General features: G+C 46.8%; 1 protein-coding gene and 1 long non-coding RNA gene across 5 annotated transcripts in view; one reads left to right on the forward strand and one right to left on the reverse strand.

Moving 5' to 3' along the window:
* The window catches only part of LOC140387978 (uncharacterized), a 33,965-nt gene extending 16,042 nt beyond the window's left edge, over positions 1-17,923 (forward strand). Inside the window, exon 3 of the long non-coding RNA XR_011934041.1 lies at positions 17,326-17,923. This is a non-coding gene — a long non-coding RNA (uncharacterized lncRNA). The remainder of the gene's footprint in view (positions 1-17,325) is intronic.
* Positions 1-18,557, reverse strand: part of LOC140387976 (voltage-dependent calcium channel subunit alpha-2/delta-1) — an 890,358-nt gene that overhangs the window by 599,344 nt on the left and 272,457 nt on the right. For all 4 annotated transcript variants that reach the window (XM_072471400.1, XM_072471399.1, XM_072471398.1 and 1 more), the window contains exon 4: positions 1,967-2,026. In XM_072471400.1, coding sequence (XP_072327501.1) covers positions 1,967-2,026 — 60 coding nt within the window. The remainder of the gene's footprint in view (positions 1-1,966; positions 2,027-18,557) is intronic.

Genomic DNA, 18,557 nt, shown 5'->3' on the forward strand with positions numbered 1-18,557 from the left:
GAAGGTTCTTAAGGTTTTTTTTTTATGAGTAGGTAATATTTTGTTGCTGGTAACCTGAACTAACAACAACAACTAAAAAAATCAATCCAATAGACACAAGAACAAAACTGAAACTGAAACACAGATAGAAGGGCCAGGGTTCCAAACTGCATTCACTAAACATTTGGATCTCTATATCCTATTTAATGATCCATGCAATAACAAAAAGCTATATTGTGTTCGTCAGGCAACCTCATATTTCAGGCCTGAATGGCACTCATTGATCGTGCAGAGATTGGCACGTCACACAGACTGGCTTGTCACAGGTGTCTGCACAAGTACGGCAGATGAAATATGAGAAAAATCACTTTGCACAAAGTCAATCAGGTTCGAGGGTCGGGAAGTGCCAGAATTCCATCCCAGAACCACGAGATGAGGCAGGACACCGGGTCACTGGAAAATGCAATTATTACTGACAACGATGTGGGAGCACACAGCCCTTAAGATATTTTCACTTCTATGATCCTAATGGGTTTCTACCTCGGTAATTTATATGAGAAACCACTATTAATGGATAATCCATTGGACGTTAAAATGATTGGAAGTACAAAGCTAAACTGAACACTGGCAATTATTTTCAATGGACCAATACGGCACAAAATAAACTGACCCTTTAGTAGCAGCCAATTATCTTATCTCTCGCTAAAGTTAAATTTTGCTAATGTCATAAATCTTCCATCCTGGCTGTTACCGTGCACCATCAATGTGCACGGCAATTATTTCACTTGCCGACCATTTTAAAAACAAAATGGAGATACCTATGCCCTTGCTTCCGACATCATGATAAACAATAGATTCTATGAGAGCGATTTCAAGGTTCCAATCTTATTTGAGTCACTAACAACGTTAGTTTTGAAATCAATCCATTATCCTCCGTGCTGCAGATACTGTGCATTCTTTTTGCAGTATCTTGTGTCTGTTTGAAATTCCATCTGCATTCATATCCATTGATATTAATTGCACAATATATCAGAGAAAAGTTCATGCACTTGCATTCTTAGTAAGCTTCAATTCCCCACAGTGAGCTCTTGGTCTGAAGCCAGTCCATCACATCAAGGTTTAAATTGGCTGCCAGGCGTTTGCTATGTAGGAAGGAAATAAAAATGTAGACAAGATACTCAAGGTTGCTATGGCTTTTGACTAGCCCGAGTCAGGATCACAGCACAGCCGGGGATCCTCAAGGTGTTCCTGGGACCCCGGGAATTTTCAAGGTGTTCCTGGGACCCCCCCCCCCCCGCCCCAGGATTAAGAGAGAGTAAGCCTGACTTCCAGTATTTTGCCAGGATTATGGAGAGGAAATTAAGGTGGGTGGGCTAGTCCAAACACAAACACACTCCTGCCCATTTAAGCCCATAAAACAAAGACCCCTGCCGGTATTAAGACCCTCTGGAAAACCCTGGGCAACGTAACACAGAGACCTGATCAAATGGTGGCCACTTTTCCTCACCTCGGCCCAATGGACAGGAAAACGTACCCAAGCACCCACAGAAAAGGAGCAGAGAAAATGGAGAAGGGGGTGCAGGGTGAAGGTGGCTAACATCAGAGCACTTGACCAAACAGAAATATCAGTCAATTGGTTTCAGATGTACAGAACTGACTGACAGATTGTTTTTGAAAAGAGATCCTACATTTAATAATCAACTGTGCTTGGATCGATCAATACAGACGCCGCAACAACAAAGTCTTAGTTAATACTGAAAAGTAGGTCATTGCTGCATTGATGGATGACAGACAACTAGTCACAGCTCAACGGCTTTGAACAGTTCTCAAAACCAAGTACAAAGAGACAGGCATTGATTTTCAATCACCATGCATTGTGCACATCAATTGTGGATCCCGGCTACAAATACTGGAAAGCCCAAGGCAGAATGGGAGTTGAAGGGTCACCAGGGCACAGTGTGAAGCAAAAGGAGACTGGAGGCCTTACCCCAAATTCTTCTTTCCAAACATGTTTTTCCTGAGAATATTCGGCAGCATTTGCAAGTCTCTGTAAGAAAACACAAAAGACATCTCGTTAACTTTGCTGCCGGCCAACGTATTTTAGTCTTTTCCCAGAGACCGATCTGAGATATTATTTAGCAATTTCTAAAAAGTGCACCTTGAATTACCCTGATTTCTCTTGCAATTATAACAAATTACTTTGCAACAAGTTGCAACACTGATGGAGGTTTTAAATATTTTGTAGGGTGATTTGATGTTTCTGTAGAAAACAGCAAATATGCATATAACATTAACAGGCATTTATACAGCATCTTCAGTGTCAAAAATAGGAGGTCTTCTGGTGTAGTGAGTCATGTCACCGCCTCTGAGCTAGAAGCCACAGGTTCAAGTCTCACTTCAGGACTTGATGGTCACGGAAGATGCATTTGGAATGTGGTCAGACAGGTTGATTATCAACCTAAAAATCCTTCCAATATGTCCAAGGCAGGCAGCAGGAATGGGCGAGTTTCCAGTTCAGCTTGACGCGGAGTGGCAACCCTCAAACTATAACCTCTGGCGACAGGCTAGTGACCTGTTCCAGGAAAAGCTGGCGATGGAAACAAATATAAGACCGTGCGCTTTGTCTGCCTCATGCATCACGAGACACGGGAAAGTTTTGAAGTCTCCAAATAAGTCAATGTGGAAAAGCATTCCAAAGCAATTCATATAACTACCTGGGAAAAGAAATGCACACTGAAGTAACTGAGATATTCGGAAAGGTGACCCAACACGGGCAGCACGGCAGCACTGTGGCTAGCACTGTGGCTTCACTGCGCCAGGGTCCTAGGTTCGATTCCCCGCTTGGTCACTGTCTGTGAGGAGTCTGCACTTTCTCCCTGTGTCTGCATGGGTTTCCTCCGGGTGCTCCGGTTTCATCACACAGTCCAAAGATGTGCAGGTTAGGTGTATTGGCCAGGCTAAATTGCCCTTAGTGTCCAAAAAGGTTAGGAGGGGTTATAGGGTTTCATAGATTTCATAGAATTTACAGTGCAGAAGGAGGCCATTCGGCCCATCGAGTCTGCACCGGCTCTTGGAAAGAGCACCCTACCCAAGGCAACACCTCCACCCTATCCCCATAACCCAGTAACCCCACCCAACACTAAGGGCAATTTTGGACACTAAGGGCAATTTATCATGGCCAATCCACTTAACCTGCACATCTTTGGACTGTGGGAGGAAACCGGAGCACCCGGAGGAAACCCACGCACACACGGGGAGGATGTGAAGACTCCGCACAGACAGTGACCCAAGCCGGAATCGAACCTGGGACCCTGGAGCTGTGAAGCAATTGTGCTATCCACAATGATACCGTGCTGCCCTTACTGTTGGGTGGGGTTACTGGGTTATGGGGATAGGGTGGAGGTTATGGGGATAGGGTGAAAATGAGGGCTTAAGTGGGTCGTTGCAGACTCGATGGGATGAATGGCCTCCTTCTGCACTGTATGTTCTATGTTCTATGTTCTAATATGGTTGAAGTAATGAATTTTAGGGAGGAGAATGAGGGAGAGGAAATTCCAGAGAGCTGGGCCTTTCTGTTTGAAGGCATCGTCAGCAATGTTAGGCGGGATACTCTGATCCTGAGGCTAAGTGTTGATGCCGTCGTAAAGGCCGCCTTACAGGGGGCCAGCATGGCACTGGAGCGACTCATGCAGCTCCAGCAGCTGATACTGGTGTCAAACAGGCGCCGCGGGTCTGCGCATGTGCGCTGCGACCGGCGCGAACTCGCGCATGCGCGCTAGTTGCCTTCCCCACGCCAGCCCCGACGCAACATGGCAGAGAGCTACAGGGGCCCGGCGCGGAGTAAAAGAGGCTCCCACCAGGAGAAGTTGGCCCGCCGATCGGTAGGCCCCGATCGCGAGCCAGGCCACGGTGTAGGCCACGGTGTAGGCCACCCCCCCCCCCCCCAACCAGGCCGCCCCCCGCAGGATGGACGACGAGGTCCCGCCAGGTAGGACGACATGTGAACGGCGCCGGTGGGACTCGGCCTATCTCGGCGGCCACTCGGCCCATCCTGCACGGAGAACCGACCGGCGCCATGCCAACCGCGCCGTGGCCAATGGCACCGATTCTCTGGTCACCGGAGAATGGGCAGACTGGCGTCACATGAAACGCCCCTCCCCCCACCCCAGTGATACTCCGACCGGCCCGGGGTCAGAGAATCCCGCCCGTTGATACTAAATGGTGGGAGAGAATATGTAGGCTTCCATAGTCAGAGTAAAGGGTGGGATGAACAGTGGCGATGCTGCTGGAAATTACAGAAATTAATAAATCATTTTCCGTGGGTCAAGATTATGGACGCGACCTACCCGAATGGAGACAGAGTCCCACAGAGCACGTGATTAGCCGGGTGTTTCCCAACGCCCGGAGCACCAAGAATCACCATTCTATCCAATGGCCATTCGTGTAGATCTGGGGCCTCAGCGGCGAATGCACAGCTGAGGCTGCACTTAGCCCCATTTTCTGCATCGAGGAGCTCCGCAAGCCGGAAATCGTCAGTGGAGGCTGAGATCGGAACACCATTTTAAAATGGCATCCCAATCTCTCGACCCCCGACGTGATGCCCAAACCCCCCTCAAGCACTAACCCACCTATAAGGGATGTCCTCGCTCCTCCCTCCCAATTACACCCACACAGGGCACCCCTGGGCCCGATCCCCACCGTGCAAAGAAATGGCAGCTTGGCACCTTGGCAATGCTGCCTGGCACCCTGGTAATGCCATGCCAGCTGGCAGTGCCACCTGGGCACCTTGGCAGTGCCCAGGGCAAGCACCTGATGGCCTCTGAACCCCTCAGAGACCCCTATGTGTGCCGTTCTGTCCGGTCCCGTTTGTGGTGACCAGCACTGTACAGCGCTCGCCCGAGGTCTCCAAGGCCTTTATTCGATCTCGGGAATGCTATCTCGCTCTAATATGCAGATTTAGCAGAAAGCGACCCACCCACAATGGGTGAGAGTCGCATTGCAAAGTCTCGCGAGATCAGATTAGATCGCACGAGGCGTGGCGAGCCGGATAGATCCTGGAAGAGGGATTTCCCAACATCTACCGGCTATGCCTCGCTGCTTTTCTGGCGCATCACGGCCGGTAGGTCGCGCCGTATGTATATTTTTTTCTGATAAACAGAAACTGTTTCATAAATTATCAGAGAATTTACAGTGCAGAAGGAGGCCATTCGGCCCATCAAGTCTGCACCGGCTCTTGGAAAGAGCACCCTACCCAAGATCAACACCTCAACCCTATCCCCATAACCCAGTAACCCCACCCAACACTAAGGGCAATTCTGGACACTAAGGGCAATTTAGCATGGCCAATCCACCTAACCTGCACATCTTTGGACTGTGGGAGGAAACCGGAGCACCCGGAGGAAACCCACGCACACACGGGGAGGATGTGCAGACTCCGCACAGACAGTGACCCAAGCCGGAATCGAACCTGGGACCCTGGAGCTGTGAAGCAATTGTGCTAATGTTAATTTTTTAATAAACACTGCCACAAAATTCCACACTCTTGATTCACAATGATCAAAATTAGTTTGGATCAATACTATTGCTATAATACAACATAGAATTCCGACAGTGCAGAGGGAGGCTATTTGGTCCATCGGGTCCACACTGACCCTTTGAAAGAGCACCCACCTGATTCCCACTCCCCCACCTATCCCCATCTAACCCGCACATCCCAGGACACTAAGTGGCAATTTAGCATGGCCTATCCACCTAACCTACACATCTTTGGACTGTGGGAGGAAACTGGGGCACCCGGAGGAAGCCCACACAGACACAGGGAGAATGTAAAGTCCACGCCGTCATCCTAGGTCAGAATTGAACCCGGTGCCTGGTGTTGTGAGGCAGCAGTGCTAACAACTGTGCCAGCGTGCCGCCCATTAATTATACTTCATTTACAATTTTCATTGACTCAACCACTGTGCATTAGACTCAACAAGGGCTAACTTCTAACTGATATTTCAGAGAAATAGCTGAGTGAGACACAGAAACAGAAAGAAGGAGCACGACAAGAAGAGGAAGTTTGCATTTTAAAGCACCTTGCACATCTGAGAAAAATATCAACAAATTTCTCACAAATTAATATTTCCTGCCGATCAGTAATGTTATGCAGACATTAGTTTTGAATGCCAAATTCCCACAAAGAACAGTGAGATGAATAGTTAATATACTTTTGTTTGTCTAAGTTGACGACAGAAGGATGGTAATACACCATGACAACCTCTTTGATTAATATTATGAGACCTCTGAAATCCACTTGAAGGGTTTTCCATTTAATGTTTGTGTTATAACCCTGCATGGGACTCATCCAGCTGGGGATGATTGTTCCCTAGTGCTGATTGGGTTGGGAGTTAATCAGCATTAGTATAACAGGTCAGCGGTTGTAGCAGCTGACAGAACGGAGTGAGGACCTGGAGATGTTTATCTGGGTCCTGTGTAAATACTGCAGCTATGCCGAATAAACATCTTTCTTATGAAGTCTTCAGACTCCCCTCTGCCATTTACTTCATTGACGATCAGGATTAATTGGAGCTGTTGGCCACGTTCCCTAAAATTGATTTTAGCAGTGTTTTTTTAAATTTGTTCATGGGGCGTGGGTGTCCCTGGCTGGGGATGCATTTATTGCCCTTCCCTAATTGCCCTTGAGGGGGCAGTTAAGAGTCAACCACATCGCTGTGCATCTGGAGTCACGTGTAGGCCAGACCAGGTAAGGATGGCAGATTTCTTTCCCTAAAAGACATTCGTGAACCAGATGGGTTTTTATGACAATCTGCAATGGTTTCATGGTCATCATTAGACTTTTCAGATTTTTATTGAATTCAAATGTCACCGTTTGCAGTGGTGGGATTCGAAACAGGTCCCCAGAGCATTATTCTAGGGTTCTGGTTTACTAGTCCAGTGACAATACCCTACGCTGCCGCCTGCCCTCAGGGTTTGTGAGTGTGGCGTTGATTTTGAAAGACTGTTCCATGATGGTTGGGACTGCGAGATGGACTGCAGAGGTATTTTACATGAGTACTGATGTTGCTGCATGGCTGCACGTTTTGTGCCTACAGACATTGTTGGGGTGTGTGGACTCTGTTTCTTTTGTGCGATGTGCCTGATTGAATCAGTACTATATAAATTCTGGGGTGACCACTCCCTGGGCGTTCGGTGGGTGCAGTTCATTCCCCTTTTTTTTCTGTATGCTGATGCAAATGTTTTTGGGGTATATGGGGTGTAGCTTTGGGCATTGTCTTATGATTCCCACCCCGCCCCCCCCTCACACACAAACCTGATCCCCTTGTGGCTGAAAGTTACGTGGTGTTAGTAAGGCCTTGGGGCGATGGGTCAGAAACTATGGTGTGCACCGTCAGCTCAGCTGTTAGCAGCTTCACCCTTTGTGTGGTTAGTATAGGGTGTTAGGCCGGGTGTAATGTTCGGTGGGGCGTACGCCAGTCCGTCCTGTTCCCCCATTTTTGTGGCGGCTTGTTGGGCCCAAAGCGTTTTTTTCCTGTTGTTGTCGTCTGCCCATTGCGGTTTTGTTGTACTGTTTTTTTGCTCTCAATTTTATTTGGCCTCTCCTCCATGGTCGGTTTTGAAAGTTTTTGGACATGTGGTGGGGTCGGGTGGGGGGTGTTACAACCCTGCACGGACACATTCAGCTGGGGATGATTGTTCCCTAGTGCTGATTGGGTTGTGAGTTAACCAGCATTAGTATAACAAGTTAGCGGTTGTAGCAGCTGACACAAAGGAGTGAGGGCCTTGATGTGTAACTGGGTCCTGTGTAAATACTGCTGCGAGGCTGAATAAACGTCTTTCTTATGAACTCTCAGACTCCCCTTTGCTGTTTACTTCAGTTACATTTAATGGATAGCATTTCCAATAGGAAAACACAAAGTACCAAAAACATTTTTTGCTCACAAGGTCTGTCTTGACAATATGAGTTTGGACCTTAAGATAAAGAGCATTGAAATCAGGGGCGAGATTCTCCAACCCCCCCGCCCGGTCGGAGAATCACCAGGGGCTGGCGTGAATCCCGCCCCCGCTGGTTGCCGAATTCTCCGGCACCGGATATTCGGCGGGGGTGGGAATCGCGCCGTGCAGGTTGGCGGGCCCCCCCGGCGATTCTCCGGCCTGCGATGGGCCGAAGTCCCGCTGCTGGAATGCCTGTCCCGCCGGCGAGAATCAAACCACCTCTCTTACCGGCGGGAGAAGGCGGCGCGGGCGGGCTCCGGGGTCCTGGGGGGGCGCGGGGCGATCTGGCCCCGGGAGGGGGCCCCCACGGTGTCCTGGCCCACGATCGGGGCCCACCGATCCGCGGGCAGGCCTGTGCCGTGGGGGCACTCTTTTCCTTCCGCCTTCACCATGGTCTCCACTATGGCGGAGGGGGAAGAGACCCCCCCTCCACTGTGCATGCGCGGGGATGCCGTGAGCGGCCGCTGACGCTCCCGCGCATGCGCTGCACGGCAAAGTCATTTCCGCGCCAGCTGGCGGGGCATCAAAGGCCTTTCCCGCCAGCTGGCGGGGCGGAAATCAGTCCGGCACGGTCCTAGCCCCTCAAGGTGAGGGCTCGGCCCCTCAAGATGCGGAGAATTCCGCATCTTTGGGGCGGCGCGATGCCGGACTGATTCACGCCGTCTTTGGCGCTGGTCGGCACACATCGCGCCGATTGTGTAGAATCCCGCCCCTGGTGTTGATGCCGGTGTAAACACCCGAGTGGTGTACGCCGGCGTCAACGGGCCTCCTGGCCCAGCAAGTCACTGTTTTTAGCAGCTAGCAGGGCACCGGAGTGCTGTGTGCTGCACCGGCGCCGAAAGGCGGCCCTGCACAGCCGGCGTGGGCCCATGGCCGGTGCGGGCCTGCGCACGCGCGTGATGGCCATCTCCACGCCGGCGCATGCGCGTGGTTGCCGTCTCCGCGCCGGCGCGGAGCAACATGTCGGGGACCTAACAGCAGGCCAGCGCGGAAGGAGGTAGGCCCCTTCCAGATTGCAGCCGCCTGCCGATCGGAAGCCCCCGATCATGGGCCTGGACCCCGTGGAGGCCCCCCCTCCGGAGTCAGATTTGCCTGCCCCCCACCAGGATGTCCACAGCGGCCGCGGGTCCAAGCTCCCGCCGGGTGGTACCAGGTTTGAACCACGCCGGTGGGATTTGGCATTACTTGGCGGGAGTTCGGCCGATCGCCCGCGGAGAATCGCCGCGGGAGCCTATTTCACCAACCGGCGCTGCGGCGACCGCGCAGGCACGATTGGCGCCGATTCTCCAGTTGGCCGAGAATCGTCAGCTCGGCGTCGGAACGCCGTGACCGGAATTTTCCGCGCCCCCAGCGGTTCTCCAACCCATCGCGGGCTTGGAGAATCCCGGCCCAGAGCTCTGCAGTCAGTCGTGCCAGCTTAAACTAATAGCAGTTTGCCCACAATTGATATTTTTCGACATCCAAGTGCAGAGGTTTGAAACGTCCATTAGTAAGAATTTCCCACCAGGCGGCTTAGTTGCGCAGTGGTTAGCACTGCTGCCTCACGGCGCCAAGGACCCCGGTTTGATCTCGGCCCCGGTTCGCTACCCGTATAGAGTTTGCACAGCCCGTATGGAATTTGCACATTCTCCCCATGTCTGCGTGGGTCTCACCCGCTCAATGCAAAAATATGTTTCGGGTAGGTGGCTTGACCATGCTAAATTGCTCCTTAATTGGAAAAAAAATAATTGGGTACTCTAAACTTCTTAAAAAAGAATGAATTTTCCATTGACATCAGAAAGCTGTTAAAGGAAGTTCACATAAGTGCGTAATTCTGGAGCAGACAAGGTTAGAGCCCATTGTAACTCTGCACTGCAATTTCTGGGGCACCTATTGGATGCAGGAGTGGGGGGGGAGGGTCAGAGGAAAATCATCCTTATTATAGTTATGTCCAATCTCAATATACTTTGCATTTTTGAACCGCATTATTTACACCAAACAAGATTGATTAGAAAATAAATAGAATAGTCACGATATTAGTAATGAAGAAATCTCTTTGGCAATGCTAAATGGTTTGCAATAACTTGGTCACAGATTGAAAAGGATGGCAGGACAGATAACACTGCTACCTTCAGCTCCAAGCTCCTCTGTTATATTCCACAAGGACTCTCTCGCAGGCAGATGGGACAAAATATGCAGTTCTTTGGAGCAAAGACATATTACATTGAACTTCAGTTGTCAACTGCCGGTCAGTCACAATGCATTATCCATCCATTTCTTACAGTAAGCACAGCAATTCTTTACAACTAAATATTATTTAAATAATGAAAAGCCTATTATTAAAACAAGAAAACCAGAGAACTTAACCCATATATGGTAGGAAATAAAGATACATGCTTTTGATCATAAAAGCCAGTCCACTTACAGTCCAGTCCAGAACAGAAGAATTGACAAATTCCAAACATTAACTGATAGCTAGCAGAAAATGTAAAGTATTGCTTGCTCTAAACAACCCAGAAGAAAATACTCATTGTATAGCAATAAGCTTCCTTCAATATATAACTCCAAGACAGACTAGTTGATCCAAGTTGCATGTTTCCATTGTCTGATCTTTAATGTACTGCTGATGCATTGCAGTTCCATGGAATTAGGGATTGCCATTCCATAGAGACTTACCCGCGCTCAAACCCCAAAGCATCCATCTCGCCCAACCTTCCTGGGGGAGAATGAAACAGCGAAGCAGCTCAGGGGCTCCGGCGGCAAAGTGCAAAAGAAGCGTAGTGAAGGACATCCCCCTTTTTATTACATTATCTGCCATTGGAGCAGATGAGTTTAAAGGAACCATTGAAAGGGGAAAGGTACCTTTCTAAGGTACATGGAGGGGGAGGGGGAGTGGGGCTGGGGAGGGGGAGTGGGGCTGGGGAGGCCCGGTCATCAGTGGGGGTGTTGTCGGCTGCTTGTTCAGGGTGGGGGTTCTCTGGGAGGTCAGGGGTGCTGGAAGAGCCCCCTGGGGGTGGGGGGCGGGGAATCGGAGGTGTGGGGTTAGCTGCTGAGAAGTTAGAAGTGCTTTTTTTCTTTTCAACTCTTTCAGAGTAACTACGAGAATAAGCTGGCAGAACCATCCAATGTCAGTGATTTCAATTGTGTTGTTGGATGGTTACCAGCCTAGCGCAATTTTCCAGGGTAAGTTAGCCCTTCTGGACAATTGCCACATAAAGTCTTAGGTGGGAACTCCAGGAGGGATTCCCCAGCACATCATTGGGTAACACCCGCCCACATATGTGATGTTGGGTAGCCAGGAAGTTATGGCCGATAATTTAGACTAAACCTTCGGTTTAGTGCTGAGGCAACAATATATTGGGAGGGTGGGGGAGGGGGGCATCTTTCACACAGCACACTGTTTGCTAAGGAGACAATAAAACAAACATCCCATGACATTTTTCAAAAAAGCAACATTGAGGTTGTACGCCCAATCTGATTACCTGCCCATTTATCTCATTGCAAACTGTTGGATGTTACCGTCAGCAACTTCACTACCAGATTTGCCTATATAACAGTATTTGTAGTTCAATAACAATCCATTGACAGTAACGCTCTTTGAGACACAGTGAAGAAATAAATAGCCAGGGCAATGCAATTGCTCCCTTCTTTCAGTATGTAGTGTAGAAGAAGTCAATGTAGAAGAATCATGTAAAGATCAGAGCTGGAAAATGTCAATCTTGCCACTGAGAATAAAAATTAGGAAAAAAATTGTATTTAATATTTTTTTCAGCTAAACATGTCAACACCTGGTCAGTCACAATGTATCGTCCATCCCGCTTCTTACAGTAAGCATAGCAATACCTTTCAACTAAATATTAAAATAATGAAAAGCGTATTGCCAAAACAAGAAAACCTGCGATTTAACAAACGTTGGAAAAAGAAAGGTAATTTTAAGGAATTTATATTTGTATTGGTAAACAGTAGAAATAAGTTATAGCTTTAATTTAATGTTTCTGTCCCTGGAAGGGTAAAACCTATAGTTAGATTGAAAGTTGGACAAAGGTGATTGTATGTGTGAGCAGTAGTTTCAATTTCAGCTGTGATTTTATTGTGTTCAGAGAGGGCTACAGTGTGAAGAATAAGTATACCAGCAATGGTTGCTTAGCAACTGGGCCCTTGTAAGGCAGAGAAGTGTTTAAGTTTTCGTTTTGCTAATTTGATTGCAGTGGGAGATAGGTAGTGACAGAGAAGGCAGCTCTCACAGCTCTGCTAGAAGCAGTTGGTTTTAGAAAGCTAAAGAAGGAACATCTCTCTGAGCCATGCTAGAAGAAAACTATGGAGTAATGGTTAGATGCCAGAAACCTAAAGTCCATCTAATTAAGGAAACTAGAGAAATGAAGAGGAGTTTGCAAGAAGTCTGGAGTTAACAGAACAGAAGAAATTGGGAACCAGAACAGATTACTGTTCGGTAAAGTCACAAAGATGTGAAAAGGCATTGGATTGTGAAAGGCCACATAGATATCTGCAGTAGAGTTAAGGTTTCTGTAGAAATTACTACAGTTTGGGAGATGTTGGGTGTGATTCTGCGGAGCCAAGGGGTACTGAGAAGGAGGAAATCCTTTTCCACTGGGCGAGGGGCCTCCCCTTATGTGTGATGGGATGACAGAATGATGCATGCTGGAGTACACGCATGTTGCGGGGCGGGGGGGGGGGGGGGGAAGAGTGCCTCCTGATTCTTCCATGGTGTGGGGGTTGGGGGGGCGGGGGGTGGTGAGCCCAAAATGTGTGAGGGGGGTCCTCCATGGCCATGAAGGGGGGTGGGGGGAGAGTATTTATAGTGCAGATCAGGGCACCCTTTAAAGATGGCACCACAATCTGTGCGTAGCCGGCTCTCTGAGGCCCCACTCTGTCAGAGTGACTGTGCTAAACACACCCACTGATTTCTTTCTAATAAAGTGTCAGAAGATCTGGACAGAAAACCTGACTGTGTTTCTGGGGAGAAACACACCAGTTTTCAGTTAGAACCTGACACTTTTGCCATTTCTTCAAAAGAATTCTACCCATTATTTGAAATAATTGTGGAAATCGGAGGCTGGACCTCGCAGTTTGTGCAAAAGCCTCAAAGACAAAGTAAACCTGATGGGAGAGAGTGTAAAACGAGAAAATGAAATCTTAAGGAAGCAGCAGAAGGAAAGCACAATTTAAAAGAGGATTTGAAAATGTGACTTTTGAAAGCAGAATTTTAAATCACTCATGTGGAAGCCGGAGTTTATTGAGAGGTGATTCACGGTATAAGAATCATTTGGGGGTACTTTGTGGCAAAATCCACAGATATTCACTTGGGTTCAGAGAGGAATGTGTCTTACCACAGTCATCTTGTGTGCTTGAAAGGGACTTTGTGTGCTAATGATACCATTGCAGCTTAAAATATACTTTGTAATTCGTGTTAATCTGAAAATCTGTGTGTACTGGTTAGGCGATTTGGGAAGTAAAGGTGTATTGTATCATAATCCAATTTTTTAAAAGTTTAATAAATGCTTTTTTTCTTATTGTTAAAGCGAATTAACAGCCCAGTGACTCTGTTCCTCCACATTTTATTTAAAAATGTAAAACTTACAGTACTTTGAGCCAGGCTATGGGCAGAATTCTCCGAATCTCCCGCTGGGTGGGGTCAATGTTGGGCAAGGAGAGTGGGATTATGGAGCTCCAACTTCATTTTCAGGACGTCCACCTTCTTCCTTCAATAGTGGGTCAGTGATGTTGGGTGGCTTTTCAATATGGTGTCCAGACATGAGGGCGGACTACACGCCATCACTCCTGCTCTGCCACAGAATATGATGCAAAACATCTGATTGCATAATTAATGAGGTTGGGGCTGGAAGATCTGGTGTGCTGTCCTGCAAACTCCATAGCAGGAAACATTCATTGCTCCCACCCCGCCACGGGACCTAGTCCCCAGATGGGAGAATTCTGCTTTACGGTTTTAAATGTAGACGCATAAAATCTAAGGCCATTAGGATTCTCTGGTCCCGCTGGCAGTGCACCCCCGCCCGTGGGTTTCCTGGTGGCATAGGGTGGCTTCAATAAGAAATCCCATTGACAAGCGGCAGGAGTCGAGATTCCCGCCACCAGCAAATAGCGCGCCACCAAGAAATACACAGCTGGGGGACTGGGGAATCCAGCCCTAAAATCTGCACCAAATAAATGCCCTATTATAAAAATAAACTTCCAAAAGGAACCAGCATATCAGTGAATAATTTCTATGTTGTAAATGAATCATTATTACCAACATTAAAAGCCTGGAAATGTATTCGGATATAACGGAACACCAACAGATTCTTCCCGGTCTCTTGTCATTTTTGTAATGCTGTATTATTGTTCTGACTTCTCTCTCGACTCAAAATGTCAAGTATTACTTAAGAGCTCATTTTCTGAAGTTATATTCAAAAGATGGAACACGATGGTGTAAAGCATAGGGAAAACAATATTTTCTGAATTTGACTGTAATACGTGATTGTCTCGTAAAAGCATTTCAAAGGGAGCCTGAAATGGAATATTGTCAGTAATGGATTCTATTTGTGTACATCAAATACTGACTGGGAGATAGGAAACACTACACTGTGTGTGAAATTGGTAGCGAATAATTGGAACAACAGCCATTTGGACAATACAGCCTCAATGGGAAAACATTGGAGCAATGCTCCACAACTGGGAATGGATACATCGCCTGTTCGTTTAATGATGGTTAATGTGTATGTACGTGAATGCAAGGAGTGCAATCAATAAGACTGGTAAACTATAGGCACAGGTTGACAAATGGAACTATTGCTATAAACAACCTGGCTCAAAGAAGGGCAGGACTGGGTGGTAAATATTCCTGAGTATAAGGATGTGGTTGGGAGAGACAGGAAAGGGGAGGGAGGTGGTGGTGGCAGCATTGACTAAAGATGACATTACAGCACTGGAGAGTCCGCATGTTCCTGAGAGATCAAGGACAGAACCTCTCTGTGAGAGGTTAGGAATGAAAAAGGCGCAATAACATTGATTGGTGTAGTATATAGACCCTTCTCTCTCTTTGGTGATCACTCACTAACAAGTATGACCGTCCACCTAAGAAATACTAGGAAACATGGTTTTTATGGGTCCTTGCATGGCTGATGAGCCCGATCCTAGAGCCCGCATCGCCGACCCGCACATTTGGTGTTTCCAGGAGATGGGATTGGTCCTTGGACTTGAGATTGCTAGTGTTTCCTTTCTGAGTCTCCTTTTCCAGACCTCCATTTGCCATTGGGTGTTCTCAAGAATTGTGGGATGTGAGGAAAGTTTTTTTTTTTAACAGAGAGGGGGTTTAGAGTCTGGAACAAACTTCCCGAGAGCATAGTGGCGGCAGATTCGATCGAGTTTTCAACAGGGAATCGGATTGCTAGCGAGAATTTGTTTTTACAAGGTTACAAGGGGGTGTGGGAGTACGTAGAATGCTCCTTCAGAGAGCCAGTGTTGACTCGATAGTCTGAATGGCCTCTTTCTGCACACTAAAGATTCTGTGATGGATTATGATCATAGATCGTCATGGATCATAGATCTATGAGCCTTTATTAAAAACTATCAAGAAATGCTCAGATGAAAGGCAGAACCCATTGTCTATAGAATGGTTCCTTCACCTTTCAGAATGTCAAGGTCATTCACAAAATATCTGTCAAAATGATTTTCTGTTACTTTATAGTGAGTAAAGCCATCAAGTCATTCAGAAATGCCAAGGCACAAAACAGAATTTAATTATTATTGAGCAGGGAATTAACAAAAACATGGAGAGATATTACAATGATGTTTGCTACTTATTTTTGATGATCGTTGTGGTGCCCATTTGCCTCTGCAACCATTTCAGTTTTGCTTTGAGTAAGAAAGTAGGGAATCATAGCACAAATGATAACGGGTTCTCACTGCACATGCAACTTGGCTCCGTAACCATGGCATGATCATCTCCACGTCTGCCACATGTGTTTGCAATAAATATTACTTTAAGCAGTCACTGCAGCGAGAGGTTCATTGAAATACATTTACATAATGGTCTTGCTTCTGCGATTGATTCAGGGGGAAAATAAACAAATTTACTGCAGCAAATGTGAATCATTGACACACTTTTCAAACATGCTACTCAATTCATAAGCAAGGACCTTCCATGCTCAATATTTACAGTATTGTCAGAGCAGGAAGATTTTAGATTTTACTTCAGGAGAGGTGCAATTATCTGTCAGCCGATGAGACTGGCTTAAATTTGATTTGGGAAAGGATCTGAAAAATATCTGATGCTTCGTGGCTTAAAGCCAGAACTGCTTTCAATCCACACAAATTGGGTTCAGTAACTGGTCTATAAATGGCAGAAGTCATATAACTCGATTAGCAGGAAATAACACACTTTGAGAGTTCAGAGAATAACTGCTGTCGAGATTAAGATGAAGTTTTTTGATTTTATTTTTTGCCCTGAGTTCCGGACAAAAGAAAGATCAAAATCAGCTGCAGATAAATGCTTTCAAATTGCCAAAAGAATTTTGACAGGAGCACGTTTCGTAGGTAAGAGCTTTTGCTATATTCACAAAGACCAAAGGTACATGTTTAAAGGTGCACCCAATGATGCGTGCCAACCCTTCCTCCAAGTGGAAGTGGTTCACCACCTTTATATGATCCAAGCAGCGTAAGACGATTGGCAAAAAAAACGTTAACATGAGGAAAAACTCTTACACAGTTCGTGGTTAGGATCTGGACTGCACTGCCTGAGCATGTTTGGAGGAGGAAGATTCAATTGTGGCTTTCAAAGGAAATTGCACAATTACCTGAAGAGAAAATAATTTAGAACCATAAAGATTGGGGTGTCACAGTGGTTAGCACTGCTGCTAGATAGATTGGTCATGCTAAACTGTCCCATGGTGTCCAAAGATGGTTAGGTGCGGTTAAGGGGATAGGGTGTGGTGGACGGGGTAGTGGACATGGGTAGAGTATGATAAAGTCCTTACAGTGCAGAAGGAGGCCATTCAGCCCATTGAGTCTGCACCGACCCTCTGAAAGAGCACTCAATATCACTGCAGTACACTGGCATGGAGAACAAATTAACTATTTCCTGCACCACAGGGGGAGCAGTCATGAACATTGCCCGAGAAACTGCAAGTTTTATCCGACTTGAATCTAATATTGGAATTCACCTTTTGGGGAGTAATTATCAGGTCCAATTAAAATAAGACAACTTGAATAATATCAACAGGAAGCGGTTTCAATGAAGATGCAAAGGACCTGATCAGTAATGTCTTATTCATTTGATGAATCAAATTTGCTCTAATTCTCCTAGCTGAATTTTTGATCATGTTGTTCTCATTGCTTTTGTTATTCCAATCCTAGGAAAATATATCAACAGAAGGAGGTTGGAGCCCCATCAGAACACAACTGGTCTACATCCATGGGGCTCACTGCTGAGACCAGGGGCCGGAATTTTCTGGCCATTGGGATTCTCTCCTTGTGCCAGCAGCACCCCCACCTGCGGGTTTCCCATTGGCGTAGGGTGGCTTCAATGGGAAATCCCATTGACAAGCAGCGGGAGAAAGAATTCCGCCGCGTGCGACCAGTGCGCTCCTGAGAAACATGAGCTGGGGGACCAGAGAATCCAGCCCCCTATCTGTACTAATGGAGCGAAAGTCTCTGCTCATTCACAACTAAAACGAGTTCCATTGTTACAGACCAGTTCCTAGCACATCTACAACAGGAAATGCGCTATAATCAGACTTTAATTGGCTATCAAACTCGGCATTAGCCAGCAGACAGGAAGATGTAACTTCACAAATTGGAGCAGTTAATGAGATGGCTGTTCTAATCTTTTATTAAGATGCACCACCATGGCTGAATTGAAGCAGCATTCTTCAATTAACCTGCACTGCAACTGACCTCAGAACTATATACTGACACTAGATGCAAAAAGTGCTGAAAATGTTCTATTCTCCAGTCACCAACAAAAACAAATTAAAGGTATGTTGCTTGCAGCAGGTCTAAGAGATGTGAATTACTTTCTATGAATGAAAGCAGTACACTGATGGAATGTTACCCCTTGCTTAAAGGCCTTTCTGCACGTCCAATGTCTCATATACTCTGCACATTGCCTATGAGGCAGTTGTGGTGAGAAAGAGACTAACTCACCATCTTCTGGAATGTACCTTTGCAAAATATGTCTGGAAACAGGTAAGACCATAAGGCCATAAGACATAGGAGCAGAATTAGGCCACTCGGCCCATCAAGTCTGCTCCTCCATTCAATCATGGCTGATATTTTTCTCAGCCCCATTCTCCTGCCTTTTTCCCATAATTCCTGATCCCCTTAATAATCAAGAACCTATCTATCTCTGTCTTAAAGACACTCAGTGATTTGGCCTCCACAGCGTTCTGCGGCAGAGTTCCACAGATTCACCACTCCCTGGCTGAAGAAATTCCTCCTCATTTCTGTTTTAAAGGACCGTTCCTTTAGTCTGAGATTGTGCCCTCTGGTTTTAATTTTTCCTACAAGTGGAAACATCCTCTCCATGTCCAATCTTTCTAGGCCTTGCAGTATCCTATAAGTTTCAATAAGATGCCCCCTCATCCTTC

The sequence above is a fragment of the Scyliorhinus torazame genome, chromosome 13 (genome assembly GCF_047496885.1).
Source record: "Scyliorhinus torazame isolate Kashiwa2021f chromosome 13, sScyTor2.1, whole genome shotgun sequence".
Classification (NCBI taxonomy): domain Eukaryota; kingdom Metazoa; phylum Chordata; class Chondrichthyes; order Carcharhiniformes; family Scyliorhinidae; genus Scyliorhinus; species Scyliorhinus torazame.